This window comes from Caretta caretta, chromosome 14 (genome assembly GCF_965140235.1).
Source record: "Caretta caretta isolate rCarCar2 chromosome 14, rCarCar1.hap1, whole genome shotgun sequence".
Classification (NCBI taxonomy): domain Eukaryota; kingdom Metazoa; phylum Chordata; order Testudines; family Cheloniidae; genus Caretta; species Caretta caretta.
Window position 1 is genome coordinate 2,812,944 of NC_134219.1, and position 17,293 is coordinate 2,830,236.

Here is a 17,293-nt window from a genome sequence, read left to right on the forward strand (position 1 = left end):
GGGTCGATACTGCGTGTTGGCGAGCATGCTGCTCCCTTAACGCAACAGCCGGCTGCCTGCATGCGCTCACACTTCCACTTATTCCGGTTTTTTCCTACATCTCACTTCTAAGATCCATCTGTCAAGAGTGAGCTTTGAATAAGGGAGTAACATAAGAGTCCCAGTGAGTCATTGCTATCCTTACACTAGAATATACGCTGAGTCAAAACCCGACGCATGTTACAATGGGATGAAGTGGGGTTGGGGTGGGGTAACTCTCTCCTGTTCAAAGATGTCGGTTCCAGAGCGCTCTCCAAGAGTCGTCCCTGCAGCCTCACACATTAAAAACGGCTCGTTTGTGGAACCCAGACTTCATTGCGGTTTTCCACTGTGGCTTATCGCAGCAAAGTACGTGGAAGATTTTGTTAGAGGGAGTTTTGCAGGTGGCTCATCCACAGCGCGAGTGGATGGGGGCAGGCCCATTTCCAAGGCTGGCTAAGTTAACAAACAGCCATTTCCACCTAAGCAGTGCTACGTCTCCCCTGACGTGGCACGGCCTGTGACAGTCACGTGTGCAGCGAGGCCCCTGTCTCTTTGCTGAGGTCAATTGGCTTCGACATACACAGTGGAAATGAGACTAGGCGTAAATCGATCAGGGCTTTTCCTTAAGCCCATGGAAATGGTTTAGGGACTGACTTAAATTTGCCCAAAGATAATAGTAAAGCTTGAAGCAAACAGGTAAATTTTCACCCTGCAATAATGCTGCTTCATCTGTTAATGGAGAATGAGTTAATTTGCCTTCTGGAAGTGGCAGCTTGTCTGCTTCTGCTTCAGAGTCAGTTACAGCTCATTCGTAGTGGTGACGTATTGTTCTCTGGTGCGTGTCCCTATTAGGGAAGCCGTTAGGTGGGTGTGCTCTTGAGAGCTGCATGAGAGGTGGCACCTGCTCCTTCTGTGTTTGGATGTGGGAGCAATTCCTGTAGTATTGTCTGGGTTTTGCCTCCTTGGGAAACTAAACTACCAATTCCCCCGGTTCGACAGAAGCGACAGGTGTTAATTTAGGCAAGAAAACCTAGAAACAGAGTTCAGCCCCAGACCTCTGGGCTGGAGCATTGCCATGGCCTCTGAAGATGGGGGACCCCTAGAGCATCTGGCCTCCAATGCCTAATCGCAGCCGGCTGAGGCAGGCTGAAGACTGAGCTTCAGCCTCAAAAACTTCGAGATTGGAGACTGCCGAGGTTGGGCAGCCCTGTCAGACTAAATGAGGCCCCTGTCTGTGCTGCCATCCAGTTCCCAGAGGGTTCATTGCATTTCTCCCCTCCCTGCGCGCAACAGATGGCGAACACTGCGTCTGCCTCTGTTTTAATACGCCGTGGTCAACGCTGTTCTGCTGGGTGCTTCTGACTGTCCCCGGGATTCCACCTCTGCAGTTGTTCGTTTTTTATTGGTGAGGCTTGCAAGTCTTCCAGCATGGACGCGATGTGCTGCAGGGACTCTCCCCTCTGCCTGCAGTCTGTCTCAGAATAACAGTCCTTCCCTAGCCAGCCACAGGAAGACAGCTTACCTGCTGAGCCCCAACCCCCGCTGCTTAGCAATTTCCAGATTTCGGGGTTGGGGGGTACTTCTGAGGATTGAATAGTACAATACTGCCTCCAGCCACCCCCTTAGAATCATAGAATATAAGGGTTGGAAAGGACCCCAGAAGGTCAACTAGTCCAACCCCCTGCTCAAAGCAGGACCAATTCCCAGTTAAATCATCCCAGCCAGGGCTTTGTCAAGCCTGACCTTAAAAACCTCTAAGGAACGAGATTCTACCACCTCCCTAGGTAACGCATTCCAGTGTTTCACCACCCTCTTAGTGAAAAAGTTTTTCCTAATATCCAATCTAAACCTCCCCCACTGCAGCTTGAGACCATTATTCCTCGTTCTGTCATCTGATACCATTGAGAACAGTCTAGAGCCATCCTCTTTGGAACCCCCTTTCAGGTAGTTGAAAGCAGCTATCAAATCCCCCCTCATTCTTCTCTTCTGCAGGCTAAACAATCCCAGCTCCCTCAGCCTCTCCTCATAACTCATGTGTTCCAGCCCCCTAATCAAACCCTTCTACAACATGCCCCAAACCTGTCTGCTCTGGCTGGCCCTGGGGGATGGCACAGCTTTGTCAGCATCACAATGCAGCAAGCTAGTTCAGCCAAATATTCAAACGGTAACTTGGACTTTCCGCTCGCTCACCCAGCGAGAGCAGCGGTGTCCCCCGTGCTTTGTGCTCCAAGGAATAGCAATGGATGCCAAGTGATGAATGCTGCACGAACACAATTTATGAGCTACCAAGTCCCATACCACACGTGTTCTTCCTCAGCAAGGCTGGTGAGGAGCTGTCACTGGGCGGCTGCTGCTGCGTATCGGATAGTGAACTGGTGTGGCTTCCAGTGCACGCTTCTCAACTGAGCCTTTGATCGGAATATATTTCTTGGTGTACAGGAGAGTTCAGATAAACTGAATAGCCCAGCTCTCTCCTTCCCTTTCTCATTTGGCTAGTCCATTCTTCAAGCTGCCCCGCATGCAGAGTGTCTCAAAGCAAGCTAGGGAAACGAAATACCCTTACACTTTTCATGAGACTATACTGGCTCATCTGCCTTTTTGCACCCTATATTTATTGTAAGCTGCCGCACTCTGTCCTGTTTGTTACACACCTGGGTAGATAAATCTCACTTACTGCTCTCATTAGATGGCAGAGAGGAAATCTGGGCCAGTGGCCCTTTTGTGTTCCAAGCCGGCTCTGGAGGCATGATCGTCGTGGTCTGCTTTCCATGCCTCCTGGAATCCAGTCTGAGGAACGTGTTCTTGGGGGGGCCTGGTTTGAGATGGGAGCTATACTGTGATCATTCTCTGCCCCTCGTCCTGAGAGGTGAGTGGATTTGTCTGCAGGTCTCTTGTATTCTCACTCTTCCTCCTTTGTGATTCTAGGGGAAAGAGATCTTGACACAGAAGCTCCCGATTTGGCAGCAGTCTTGCTCAGATCCCAACAAGATCCCAGACCGGGCTCTCCAACTGATGCAGCAGATGGCCACCAGCAGCAACGGCACAATCATCCCCAGCGCCCTGTCCACGTCCAAATCGAACCTAATCATCTCCGACCCTATCCCCGGGGCCAAACCGCTCCCTGTCCCACCAGAGTTGGCACCCTTCGTGGGGGTAAGTGTGCAAGGCATCAATGGTGCCGTCCTGGCTGAGTAACGTTATGGGTGTACAGAGTAGCAGCCATGTTAGTCTGTATTCGCAAAAAGAACAGGAGGACTTGTGGCACCTTAGAGACGAACCAATTTATTTGAGCATAAGCTTTCGTGAGCTACAGCTCACTTCATCGGATGCATAGAGTGGGGAGATAGCTCACGAAAGCTTATGCTCAAATAAATTGGTTCATCTCTAAGGTGCCATAAGTCCTCCTTTTCGTTATGGGTGTAGTGAGCCTAGCACAGTCCCGTCAGGCAAGTCACCTGCCAATAAGCTTTAGACCACGTTCAGCGGTGGGGCTTTCAGGGAATCCCCTAGGGCACACTTTTGTGAAGGAGGCTGATGAGGGCCAGTGTGAAATGGACCATCCTGCTTTATCATGTCCTTGAGGTTTGGGTGACATTCAGTGCCTCCCCGTGAGGGATAGCTCAGTGGTTTGAGCATTGGCCTGCTAAACCCAGGGTTGTGAGTTCAATCCTTGAGGGGGCCATTTAGGGAACTGGGGCAAAAAAAAACTGGGGATTGGTCCTGCTTTGAGCAGGGGGTTGGACTAGATGACCTCCTGAGGTCCCTTCCAACCCTGATATTCTATGATTCTATAAGACAGCCAGGATTTGCAAAGCTCCAGGGGAAGACAGGGACCACAGTTTGAACCCTGTGAGGGGGGCCGCAAAAGCTAGAATTACCTGGCCTTGCAGGAAGAGTTGGGGAGGGAACCTCAGAGGGAACTGCATGATCCAGTGAAAACTGCTTAGCAATGTAAATCAAAGGATGTTCCACTTGATGTAGTCAGTCTTTGGGACTTGCTGCTGGAGGGGATTGAACTGAAATCCTCTGGGTGGGCTTAGAAATGGGCTGTCTGAATGCTAGTATGTCTCACTTCACATCCTGTTGAGAGAGTTGTTTGTAGCTCAGCCTGCTTGGCCTACACTGATCACGGCAGGAATCGGGAAGGGATCTGATCCCTCAAGCCACCCGGGATGGCTTTACCTCTCCTCCTAAAGCATTACGATCAGGCCATGGCTGGAGACAGGATACCAGATGCAGTAGATGGGGGGCCTGATCCTGTATGGCAAACCGTATTCTCCTAAAGCATGTGGGGCCCTTACAGAAATGTGACATCTATGTGACTCGACATCCCTGATGCTGAAATCTCCCATTGCCCTTTCTTCCTTCAGCGCATGTCCGCACAAGAGACCATTCCCGTGATGAACGGCGTCTCGGGCTCTGAGAGCGAGGATTACAGCCGCTGGTCCGAGATGAAGCCAGCCCAGCCGAAATCCCGATCTCCTCCCCAGCATCAGAAGCAACTGAGTGACTCGTACTCCAACACGCTCCCTGTGCGCAAGAGCGTCGCACCGAAAAGCAGTTACGCAACCAGTAAGGATTTAGCCTCTGTCAGATCAGAGAGCAGGGACGTAGCCGCTTCTCTCCAGGGGGTTATGGGTCAGCTGCTGACCGGAGGTAGGAGGAGCAGCAGTTAAGGGTCTTTGCACCTTAATGCAGTGGGAGGAGGCAAGGTGGGCTCAGGTGGCACAAAAGCGGGGACAATGGCTTCCTCCGTTAGTGACCGTGAAGTGTCACATGGTGACGGTAACAGCATGGTTGACTTCCTTAGTAACGATGCAATAACGCATGGCCTCTCCCAACAACCATGTGAGGCAGTGTCTCCGTTTTCATGCATCTTTGGGCAAAGGATTAGAAAATAAAGGGGGCAGATTTGGGTTGCAGCTTCCTTTGGAAGGAAAAACTTTCAGCCCTATGGCGGGATTTCTGATAAGTAAATCTGAAAGAATCTGGGAGCGGGAGGAGGGATGTAAACTCTTCAAGGCTGCAGCCATCTCTTTAGAGTGTGTTTGTACAACGTCGGCACAATGGGGCCCTGACCTTGATTGGGCCGCTAGGCACCACATCATGATGATGATGATGATGATTGTCGCTTTGCATGATGGGATAGGGTCACTGGATTAGGCCAAAGATAGTGGGACCTTGCCTGCTGAGTCTTTATTCTGAATCTTTATGCTGTAGCTCACGAAAGCTTATGCTCAAATAAATTTGTTAGTCTCTAAGGTGCCACAAGTCCTCCTTTTCTTTATTCCTCTTACGCATCTGCATATGACTGCAGGCCTATCTCAATGCATAGAGACAGTACCTCACACCTGCTTTAGTTCGCTTATCTGCTTCCCCGTGGGCATGTTTCCAGAAGGATCACGCAACTCTTTCCTCTGGGTTTTTCCCTTCGCTAATGTTAACATCTCAGAGCAAAGTGTCTGGAATAACAAATGAAACCTGGATGTAAACCATTACAAATAGACCTATTTGCATAATATTCAAGTAATACCTTAGCATAGAACTGCATCCATTGCATCGAAGGTGTGAAACGAGGAATGTCGAATGAGGGGTAGCCATTAAGTTAATGTTCTGACCGTTTGCCTAAATGCTCTCCATTGGGGGGAGAGTCAGAGGAACTGCACAAATCAGACTGGGTCCACTAAGTACATTCACTTAAGGTCTTTATAACAGACAGCTTAAATAAAAGAATAGCCAAGAATCTGGGCGGGTCTGAGCTGTACTAGCTAAAAGGGGGTTTGTTTTCCTTAATTGCAATACTGGCTGAGCCTTGGGTAGATTAATGACTCTAAATGCCACAGTAGAAACTGCCTAGGACCTGATCAGCCAAGTGGTCTGAGATTTTGGGGCTTTCTTTGTGTCTCACCAGCTGAAAACAAGACCTTGCCACGCTCCAGTTCCATGGCTGCTGGGCTCGAGAGGAATGGCAGGACAAGAGTACAAGCCATTTTCTCTCATGCTGCTGGTGATAACACCACCCTCCTGAGCTTCAAGGATGGAGACCTCATCACGCTCCTGGTGCCAGAGGCCCGAGATGGATGGCACTACGGGGAGAGTGAGAAAACAAAAATGTGAGTGTCTGTGAACTCCCTAGAACTACAGATGCCATCAGCACCTAACTCTTAAAATTGGAGTGGCTGGCGCACCAAAATTGCTTAGCTGCTAGCCAGTTTTTCCTGGCATCCCATCGTGCCACTTGGTTACTGTGGGAGGTTGAAAATTCTGAGCAAGACGAAATACCAGCTTTGCTGGCTGGTGTTTGGTAAAGCACCGACCTGTGGAGCAAGGCCAGGCTTTTGAGTGCTGGGACGACTGGGCTTCTCATCTTGACCCTTGATCCCCATTTCACTTCAGTGTCACACATGGGGGGCTGAGCGTGGGGCCACTGCTAACGGCAGAATCATGGAGTGCTTGTGCAGCACTATCCGTAATACCAGCAACCTTAAATAACCTCCTTCCAGTGCCACAGAGCCTCCCAATAAAGCGAACGCTCCAGATGGTCTTGGCAGAGATCTGACCTGGCTGGGACTGCTGCTGGGGCCAGCAGCCTGCTCCTAATGGCCCGGGAGTGAGAAGCAATTTTAGTCCAGCATACAAAACCTGGAATCTTACATTTAAAAAAACCCAGTCCTGTTGCCTGCAAAAGTCCTCCCACATTTACCCCGGGGGTGGAGAGGAGGGAGAATCTGAGAGGGGGTGTTCTAGGCAGGGAATGGGCCTCATTGAATAGTATTCCTAAGATCCAGAGTTTTTACTGCACTTGACTTTATTGGTTTGCAGTGCGTGTAGCACCCCTAGAAATCCATGATCCAAATGATGGTCTCTTCTGTCACAGTGTAGTGTGGCGTGTAGCCGGAGAGTAATGTTCATAGATTCCTCCCTCCGCACATCTCCGCCTGAGAGGCTAGGTTTGACTCTGTCTTGTGGCTCTGCCTTACAGGAGAGGCTGGTTCCCTTTCTCCTACACACGGGTTCTTGACAGCGATGGAAGCGACAGGTTGCATATGAGGTAAAAACACCCCTTTAAAAAACAATCTGTCCCAGCTGCTGGTGCTGCGTGGTACCTGGTGACGTTCCTTTGCGTCTGGGGAAAAGCTCCCAGTGCTGACCAGCATGCGTATGGGGCCCAAGGCGGTGATGGACTGTGCTTTTCTCAGCTGTCGAGCCAGTCATATTATAGAAACGTTGTGAGATTTTCAGATGTTGTCTGTAGTTGAGGAACCCAGAGAAATACGCAGGGAAGTGAGACTCCTCACCAGATGTGCATTGTATCAGACCTGGTCATATGGTGCCGGAACAACCAAGGAAAAGGCTCAGGATGTCCTAGGAGGCACTGGGGATGGGGGGAGACTCTCTCTCTCCCTTAGGGGCATTGGGAGGCTTTCAGGTGATCAGCATAAAGGGCTTATGAGTTGGGTTCCATTACAGTGGTGCAGGGAGCTGAGGGGCAAATATAGACCAGGCGGGCTGGGCCAAAACACGTGGCACCTCCCTCTGCCGGCTGTCCGACATAAGGGGAGTCTTTCCTGTGCTGTGGAGTGCATTGCAATCTGAATGAAACGGGGAGATTTATTTTCCAGTGGGCAACAAGGTGGTGGTCAGGGCTTAATGCCAGCTTTGTGGAGAAATACAAGTCTTCATGAAATTCTCTCCGAGCTGGTCTCCATGCCCCAGTGGGGTTTAGCTGTGGATTCTGAGTGGTATCCGTGGTGTCGGCTGCATTAGAAATGCCTTTAAAAGGATTACAGTGTGGGAGGTTGTGATTTCCCTGCCCATTACTGCTAAACAGAAGGGGAGCCCTGATACAGGGAAGGCTGAGAACCACTGGATTAGTGTTATCTGCTGGAGAAGTGACTGACTGTAGAGGAGAAACCAGCTCTCCCAGAAGAGCTTGGTGTGTGCTCCAAAGCTTGTCTGTCTCTCTCTCACCAACAGAAGTGGGTCTAATAAAAGAGATTATCTCACCTACCTTATCTCTCTAATTCCCTGGGCCCAACATGGCTACAGCAGCCCTGCATGTCTGCATAGAACTCGGTCACAATTGTGAATGATAAATAATTGCCACTGGTTAGTGAGCGTCTAGGATAAAATGTGCCACGTGACTTCGCTGTGCTCCCTGCTTGAGGCCCCCGTGACACCTGGGCTGCTGCGCTAAATATATGGCTAGCACCAGTGTCACTGGGCAGGGTCCCAGGGGAGCCCAGCAATGGCAGGGCAAGCGTGGGTGGGTGGCGGTTGATTTTATTATTTTCCTGTTTGTAGCTTGCAACAAGGGAAAAGCAGCAGCACCGGCAACCTGCTGGATAAGGACGACATCGCCATCCCGCCGCCAGACTACGCCGTGTCCTCATCACGGGTCTTCCCCCCACAGCCTGTTGGCACTTTCAAACAGAGACCATACAGCATGGCAGTGCCTGCCTTCTCCCAGGTGAGGTGCTGGGAGCCCAGGGGGATGGGTAGCCCGTGGCTGCCGAGAGCAAGTACACGTTAATCACTTCGTCATTGCTGGCAGCTGGGGAGCAGCTCGCTCCAGGGGGAGAGCTGCATGGAGAGCAGGCGTTCTGGAGTATGGCGGGGCGGGGGAGAGTTATACTGAGCAGCCCTTGAGTGCAGTGAGAAATGGCTTTAACAGCAGCGGTGTGACTTGTGCGGGTAGGGGGCGAAGCTGTCACGTTCGCACATGTTGCTGCCCTCCATCAGTCGTGTGTTTTCCCTTGGGGATGCGGGAGTTGTACCCGATGGCTTCCGTTCACAATAGACACTCTTGGGCGCTTTTGAAAATTTCACCCAAGTCCCATTTTCATACATGACTTGGGAGCCTAAATACTATTGACTTTTGATGAGCCTTTGGCTCCCATGGGCCAGATTTTTAAAGGTATTTAGGTGCTGAACTTCTATTGAAATAATGGGAATTAGGCACCTAAATACCATTAAAAATCTGGCCCCAAGTCACTTTTCAAAATGGGGCCTAGGCTCCTAACTCTTTTAGGCCCTCTTGGACATTGTTGTTCTGGTCTTAACTAAATAAGGGGCATGGTTGCATTTGGAGAAAACACTTGGGGAAGGGTTTTAAAAAACAAACCCCAAAAGCATCAACACAGCCTTTCTCCTACCCCCATCTTCAGGCAGCTTCAGGCTGTTGAATCCCCATTTAATGTAGCAAATCAGACAATGATTTCCAGACTCCTTCCTGCAGCCGCTGTGGGTCACTCTATTAATCCAGGGCAGTGTTCCTGCGTGCCTTAGCTCTGCTCTAGGTACGGGCACCTGCCTCAACCTGTTGGCTTGCTCTCATTGGCTGTTCAGATGTGCCCACAAAGGATGGGCATGTGGAATGCCGGTCAGCTGGGAAGAGGGAATGCACTAAACCAGGGAACGTAGGGAGTGCACCCCCAAGGAGACAACCTGTGCCAGTATTCTCCCCGTACTGAACAGAGTGGCCTTCCCTGGGTTCTGTAATGTGCAGCAGTGAGTGGGATGAGAGTTTTACTTACTGGCGTCTGTGTGGCCCTCGTACTGGTGGGAGCCCTAGCTGTTGCACCATGAAGAGTGGAAGTAAATGTGCTGAACTCTGGGAGGGTTTTAATTTTATTTTAAATGTTTTACTTTGATGTTGGCCTATTGCAAATGAATGAGGGTTACTCTCCAACAGGCCTGTGTTCATTATTTATAGGACTACCTTATGCCCTATGGTTGTGCAATTAAAGAATACTCCCGTGGCCTGTGCCAACTGCCATCTGCTCACTACAAGCCTTACACTAGGTCAACTGTAAGTCCAAACGAAAGCGATGTTTCCATTGGGGTTTACCAGCCTTGGCTGTTTTTGCCAGATTCTTCGTAGCTTACTCAGGGCTCCATGATCTTTCTCCTTCCAGTCCCTCTCTGAGGGGAACTAAAAAACTCTCCCTTCAAAACTTACAGTGGGAGAGGAAAGCCAAAGTGACTGGAGAAGATGAGCCAATTGGCTGACTTGGAGAAGATGGGTGAGACACACAGAATGGCACAAAATGGCAGCATAAACTCCCAATCGACAACACTCGCTGCTTCCATGAGAGCCTCCCACCAGAAATGAGTTCCTCACGGGTCGTATCCATAGATTTTTTTTTTGAGGTGAAGAAAGCCCCTAGGGCTCCCGCCCAGCCCCACCCGAGACCAGCAGTTACATTAGCAAGGGGCTCTGACAAGAGCTTTAAAGAACTCCTGAGATGAGTAAGTTGATCCTTTGTCCTTGCTGGACAGAGCAGCATGAGACCACGTAGGGTTGTGAGGCAGGAAATTCTAGGCGGGGAGTTGGGGTTGGTATTCGTAGTCAAGAGGTAACTAGGCAGAATGGCCGCATCAGGCCAGGGACACAGGTTTTGACTTGAGAAAAACCAACCTCTCGGTTCAGAACCACCCTCCCCCAGCTTCCTGGGCCATGTCTGAATTACCGTGGGTCCTGGGCACTGACATGCCCAGCAGGCCCTGCAAACCAACTAAAAAATAATCATTCTGTTACTTGACTGGAACAGACGAGAAGCAAGCATTGATGTTCAGTAGATCTGAGGCTGGCTCCAGCATGGGGCCACGCAGCGCCAGCTGCCACAGCCAGACTGCAAGTCCCAGGATGGGCCAAGCTTCCCAAGTCTGAAATCTGCCCCTTCTTGAGGCAGTGAGCAGGGGACTGGCCTGTTCACCCCTGGGCCACTCCAAAAGGAGCTTGCGAAGGGCTATGCCCAAGCTGGGAAACAGCCCTACTTCTGTGCCTGCAGCTGACGCAGAGTGGGGGAACAGCCTCGCATCTTGCTAGCTGGAGCCAGGTGAGCTGAACGAGGAACTGGCTCTTTGCAGGGGTGTTTGGCGAGGAGAGAGATTTGTATCAAAAATAATGTGTTCACGGACTGGCCAGAGCCTGCTTCTCAGATCTCAGGGACCTGGGTAGCAGGTGCAGGACTCATTGGTCTTGACTCATAACCCAGAGCTACTGCAGTCTCCTCTGCCGGCCCCCCTTCTCCCGCTGCCTGGATCCTGGCACCCTGCATGGAATGGCCAGGGTGCCCTGCACCAGTGTCCCATCCATCTCTTCCACAGAAGGCTGTAGGCTGTCGCTTTCTGTCCTCCCCGGCCACCCACAGCATCATGCTATTCAGTACCAGTCCAAGCAGCTGACAGCCTGCAGCGCTGCAATTTCTGGTGGGATTCGGTTACGAGAGAAACACATTTTTCACAGACCATGTCACCAGTGTGTGCCTAACTTCTTCTTTTGTCCCTTTCAAAGTGCATGTGACACTCCTTGATAGCTACGGGATCTCTGCAGCAAGGTGGAGCTGGACAGCAGGAGCTAGATTCCCTCTGCCTTTGCTGTAACCCGCCTTGTGTAAAGTTACACGCTCTGCAGAGAAGAGTGTCACTTTACTCCATGATGCATTAAACCTCATTTAAATCACCTTCATCACTATCCACTTTCTAATACCCAGATGCTTCGGCTCTGAGCCTGAAAGCCATCAGGGCCCAGTGCATTTGCTTCTGTTCTTGTGTCCTTCCAGTGCCATCTAATGGCAAAGCCTGTCTCTCTGCCGTCTCACGGTTGGTTTCTCTTTTTCTCCCTTAGGGTCTTGAGGACTATGGGACGAGAGGTGGAAGCAGGTAAGCCTCTCTATTTCACATCGTGTTCAATAAAGTGAATCGTAATGTTCAGAGTGCTGGATACAGCAAACACTGCAGTATCCCTTGGCAGGATGCATTCTGGGAGGTGGGTATACATTGGCACTCAGGCGGTGCAAGTAGGTGATGCTAGATGTGGCAGTTTAGAAGTATACAGAGTTAATGATGGAGTTGGATAATTTTAGGCGTTAATCAATCTGAATTTGTCATCTCTGAGCGTGGGGCGACCAAGAGTCTCTTAGAGTCCAAACGTATCTAGCTTGTCGGCCTGTTCCAAGGACAGCTGTGGCCTCTCCCAGGGTCACTACTTGGCTCAGAGACTCTGGATCAGATGAGGAGTTCTCGTTTCTCAAAAGCAGGCTAAGCTGAAGGGAACATCAGCACAGCCAACTTCTCACATTCCACTGGTTCAAACTGGGGCAGCCTTACTCTAGGAACGTCCAGTATCTTCTCTTGGTACTTTCCCCTCTCGAAACTCACTCCACTCTCTCACCCCGATGGGGACTCAGCCCAAACTAGAACAGAATGGGAAGGTCTGTCTCCAAAATGCAGGCCCTCCTGCCTGCGTTCGGAACGCTCTCGTTGCTAGAGGAAATGCAGCCTCTTGCCCTGGGATTGGGGTTCGTTAGTTTGAGCCCTGCATTGGTGGGAGGACCTGAAATATTTCTAAATAAAAATAGAAGAAACCTCCCACTTTTTTGTCATGTTGTGAGTGAAATGGCAACCAGTTGTGATGAGTAGGATCTGAACCTGAACGCCAGGGCTGCATGTGGTTCCTCTCCCTCACTGAGGAACACCCAGAGAAGTCGAGCATGGAGCAGCTGCAGGAGTTGTGCCGAGAGCTCTCGAGATGGTTCGCTTTAAGCAAAAGCGTATTGCGCTCTGTGTTCTCAGCCCCCTGCTTTAGGGAAGTTGTAGGGTAAAGTGAGGACTAACCTGAGCCCCAGAAAAGGGATACTGCATTGCAATAAGCTTGTTGTCGTCCATCTGACGCTCTTTGCAGTGAAGTGCAGTCTGGCAGTCTTCCTGTGCTTTCTATTCCACAGTGGCAATGGCACTTTGGTATCAACTGTCTGAGGACACCTGACTAGAAATGGCAACTGCTGCTTTGAAGAGCTTTCTGCTTCTTTCCCTCTTTTCTTTTCTCCTTTTATACTTCTTCTTAGTTTGGATTTTTAACTCTTGTGATCATCCAAGGAAACCATGGTGCTGCTACCTTCCCCTCCCTGATGTTTACAATGCCCTTGTTTTGTGAAGCCTTTCAGAGCGGAAACTGCCAAACTGTGTGTGCTAATTTTTGGAGCAGCCTGGATGCAGTTTACAGTTACTGGGCAGAACCAGTTTTTGTACTTTGTGAATGTTCAAAGATGCACTATCCCTTTTCTGAGGCTTAACATGAGCCACACTGTATTAACAAAATGGAAGAAACCATTTCCAACACTGAACAAATACGCATGGCCTATGGTATACGTACTGTTACTTTAACTATCTTTTCCACTTCATTCAGATGCCAATTTCCTGTTTGTAAGGGGAAGGCAGGTGTAGACGCCAGAGAGGTTTGGTCATTTCCCTCTCTGGGTGGCATCCACTTTAACTCAACCAAACTTTACAAGGTTGCTTTAAGGAAAAGTGGATAGTGCTGAGGTTTAGACCTCAGATAGAAATAGTTGGTTCTTGGTGGGGGTTGGACAGTTACTCTACTCCATCTAATTAAACCACCAGGGCTGACTCAACCAGCATTGTTGGAAGGTTCATTCTTTCTTTTGTTGTATATTTTGTAGTGAGGTATTGTTACCTCACGCTCGTGCTCTGGGGGATAAATCATGGTATTATGCAGCTTGCCAGAGCAATCCAAAGACTTTTTGCATTTTGAAATTGGACTTTAAAAAACAACTGTGTTTTGGTTTGGTTTTTCTTGGGGTGGTGTGGAGGGGAGAAGAATTCCAGTGTTTAACTTCCTAAATCCTGTCAATCTTCTTTGTGTGTCTTGATAACTTCAGAGACAAACACGGTAGGATTGGAATTAATGGCTACTGGTATTGCTTCTTCAATCACTGAGTGCGGAGAAGTCAGTAAGTGGCTCACACCCAGAGTACAGACTTAACCCTTTCAGTTCCGGTGAAAGTCTTCTTCATTGCAAAGCTGTACACACTTCCTCTTTCTGTGATTTTTAAAACCTCTTTACATGCCTGTTTACTAGGACATTGCTGGCAATATACACATACACACATATATATATATACACATATACACACACACACACACACACACACACACACACACACACACACAGAGAAAAGGGTTTTTTTTGTTTGTTTTCTATAATAGACTATGGGCATATGTAGTAAGAACCTCCTGTGTTGATGTCATAATTTTGCTAAAGATTTTTAATCCAGGATATTCCGTGCTAAATGAATGAATGTAGAAAATTAGCAAAACTTGTATGAAGATTGTAAAGTGCTGAAAACCTTTTTTAAAAGCTGAAGAGAAATGTGCCCTGTACTGAGTTATTGTTTGAATAAAAGTTTTATTTATTGCATTGAGTTGGGCCTTGGTGGTTTTTTCAGCTTTCCTGCCTATATCACTGACCAATCACCAAACTGCCTCTGCCATATTTTTTTTCCCATTCCCCATGATATTGGAGGGCCAGAAAATGACTTTTCTCCTTGCCCAGTTTCTCTGGTCAGTTTTCAGGTCTGGCAGCTTGCATTAAAGTCCATTGCTGAATGAAAGCAGCTGCAACAGTGTTTAAATGCATAGTCCCAATGCTAAGCCAGTGTCTTGATTTGTCTTGAAAGACTCGCTGTTGCAGGTGAATGGCTTGCTGATCTCCAGTACAGGATAAACCTAGAATTAGTTGCTTTGCAATATGGCTTGTGTGTAATACCACAAAACCAAATGCAGCTCTTTCCAAACTGCATTTGGGTGTCACTCAGGAGGTTTGAATGCTGTTAACTGAAAGTAAATGGTCCTATTTTTTTTTTTTCCTCTGCAAACTTAAATGAAGGGGAAAGTCTGAGTTCTGAGAAGAGTCCAGTGCAGGGTGGGAATGCTGCAGGGTAACTTTCCCATGGCTGACATGTAGAGGATCTAACTTAATTGTAATCTTCACGAGGGGGTTGTGATAAGGAAGAGTTTGTGTTTTAAGTGCTGTATCGGTGATAATTATTAATAACAAATACAACTTTTTCTTTTTTGCATCCTGTGTCTCAAGAAGCATGTTAACCCAGCCAGTAACCTCTCCTGGGAGTGGAGCAAATCCCAGGGGAGCAGCCGGCTCCCAGCCTAGCTTCTCTCTCCTTAACCAAATACCCTTTTTATTTCTCACTAAGGCTGCTGTGTGCGTATTAAACACATCCTACAAACTGCCTTTTGTTTCCATTACAGCCCCGATGTTGAAGTGGCCAGGTTTTGATGTCCCTGACTAGTTAGTAAGTTCACAGTTTTATGTGCCAAACCCCTCGTTCTTGCAGTGCTATGTACTGACTGGCCCGAAGCCGGGGGCTCAGCACCATACTAATGAACTGATGAGGGAGGGAGAAAAATGGGTCACTGATGGTCACCGTGAGCAGATCAATCAGTGCAAACACTGGACGGGCACTGACATATCCTTCACCAATATCCATGGCCAGGCAATGCCAGTCAGTTCAGAGCACAGCTCCTCACTTGCACCTGAACCCATTGGTGGAAGCTTCTCTGCCTCCCTGGGACTCCTGAAATGGATTCCTATTCCTACACTGTCATTCCGTATAAAGCTCCATGTGCCCGTTTCTCTAGCCACACCTATATCTGCACGGCTCGATGCATAGTGCCTGTCCCATCTCCACCCCTCCCTCCCGCACTGCTGGGGCAGGGCAGGTGCAGCATTCTGGTTTCATGCTTCCATGTCTGGGCAATGAGCATCATTGGCCTATTCCTGCTTTTTAGAATTCTCCCCTTTAAATAATGACCCACCTTGGTTTTAGGTTTTCAGTGAGTCCCAGCATCTGCTGCTGTCACTGGGTCACAGTGACTTTCACTGCATCAGACGCACCTCTGGTGATCGGCACTTTATTGCTGTTTTGCATGGTCTTTTCCCCGGCGTCTGACATGTAGGGTTAGAAAACCTACATTATCAGTAGTTAAATAATAGGTGGTTTGGGGGTGGTCATAGCGTTAATGTTCATTGCCCTCCACTCTGCAGAGCTGCGGGTCAGCATTGTGACCATTAGTTTGGTAGCCTCCATCTAGTCCTGGATGCCTGATTGGTGGCCTTTTGTTCAGCAGTTGCCAAGGCCTGTTGTATTCGTGGGTCCTGGAGGCTAGCAGTGAGCAGCATTGGCGGGAGGGCAGGGGAGGTTTCCTTGCATAGCACCTGCTGGTTTAAGCCTCTTCCAGGAGCTCCACTCTCACCCCAGATACCTTTTTGCACTTCCCCCCTAATCCTGAAGTTGTTTTTTGAGTCTGAGATTTGGGGAGGGGGGCGGGTGCTGCAGGTTCTGATCCACCTCTCTGCTTTGCCAGAACAAAGATAGTTAAATAATCCCTGGTGAGTCAGTAAGTCACCTTTTCATTTCTTTCATGTGAAATCAATTCTCCAGCATCCTAGGAAAAAAGTAAACTGAGAATCTGCATAAATTAGGTGGGAAACGAATCGCTTTGGCTTGAAAACAGGGAGTTTAATCTTCTCGCCGGAAACCAAGCCACGATGTAAAGCGGAGAGCTGGTGCTGTACCAGGCAGCTGGGCCTTGGGGAGAGGAGCGATTACCCTTCCCGTAGCACTGCTGGAAGGCTGAGCCACTGTTCCTGGGTTAGTGCTGGGGGCTGAAGCTCTGGATTTTAAACAGAGACTTCGTACTAGTAGTTTGTTGGCCAGCAAGGCCTCTACCCTGCTCTCGGGCCCAGGGAGCACTGGGGCAGCTGCTGACTCATGTGTTTGCTTGGTGAGTGTGGGGATAACCCAGAGAATCACTGTGAGAAAAGGAGGGCCAGATCCCTGCTCCTATAGCCTCCTCCCCCACCCCCCTGTATTTCTCCGCCTTAATCAAACTGTTCTGTCCTGGGTTTCCTGAACCCCACCCCCCTACACACACGCACTCCAGCCCACCTGACCCCTATGGGGACCGTTCAGGATGCTTCTCCTTAGGTTACATTTTGCTAGACCGAGTGTTTCAAGACACTGAGGGCATGCAGGGAGCCGCAGTGAAACCCTGGAGCACCGGCTTTAAAAGGGGGGGAGGAGCAGAGGACCAGCACCACAGAAAGGCTTCAGCTCTTGCTTTGCAGCCAGGTTGGGAGTGTTACCGAGCAAGACCTTAAGGGGACCCTCCAAGGCTCCTTGCCTGCAGCCAGGGCCTCTGGGCACAGAAGTGCAGCCCTCAGAGGCTGCAGGGCTCCTGAGAGGAGTTGCAATTCACAGGAAGCAACTCAACATTCAGATACTCCGAAAGTAAGCTCCTTAAAGATCCCTCCCCCTCCACCAGGAACCTCTCTCGTGGCTTCGTGCTGAGCGGTCTCTGTGCCCCAGTGAGAGACGCTGCTCCTGGGTGCCTCACCACTCCAGCAGCCCTAGGAGATTGAAGGCAGCATTTGCTCTTTAGCAAGTAA

General features: G+C 49.5%; 1 protein-coding gene across 10 annotated transcripts in view; it reads left to right on the top strand.

The window, feature by feature from the left end:
- Positions 1–17,293, top strand: part of BAIAP2 (BAR/IMD domain containing adaptor protein 2) — an 89,847-nt gene that overhangs the window by 66,418 nt on the left and 6,136 nt on the right. For 3 of the 10 annotated variants that reach the window (XR_012664823.1, XR_012664824.1, XM_048818876.2), the window contains exons 8-15: positions 2,947–3,174; positions 4,392–4,593; positions 5,933–6,134; positions 7,004–7,072; positions 8,326–8,491; positions 9,737–9,832; positions 11,654–11,688; positions 15,094–15,137. Coding sequence is in view for 8 of the 10 variants with exons in the window: in XM_048818876.2 (XP_048674833.2) it covers positions 2,947–3,174; positions 4,392–4,593; positions 5,933–6,134; positions 7,004–7,072; positions 8,326–8,491; positions 9,737–9,832; positions 11,654–11,688; positions 15,094–15,121 (1,026 nt within the window). In the remaining 2 variants the exon portion in view is untranslated. Of the gene's footprint in view, positions 1–2,946; positions 3,175–4,391; positions 4,594–5,932; positions 6,135–7,003; positions 7,073–8,325; positions 8,492–9,736; positions 9,833–11,653; positions 11,689–12,752; positions 14,246–15,093; positions 15,138–17,293 lie in introns of those variants that run through there. The other 7 variants (XM_048818874.2, XM_048818873.2, XM_048818872.2 and 4 more) reach the window with 7 other exon arrangements.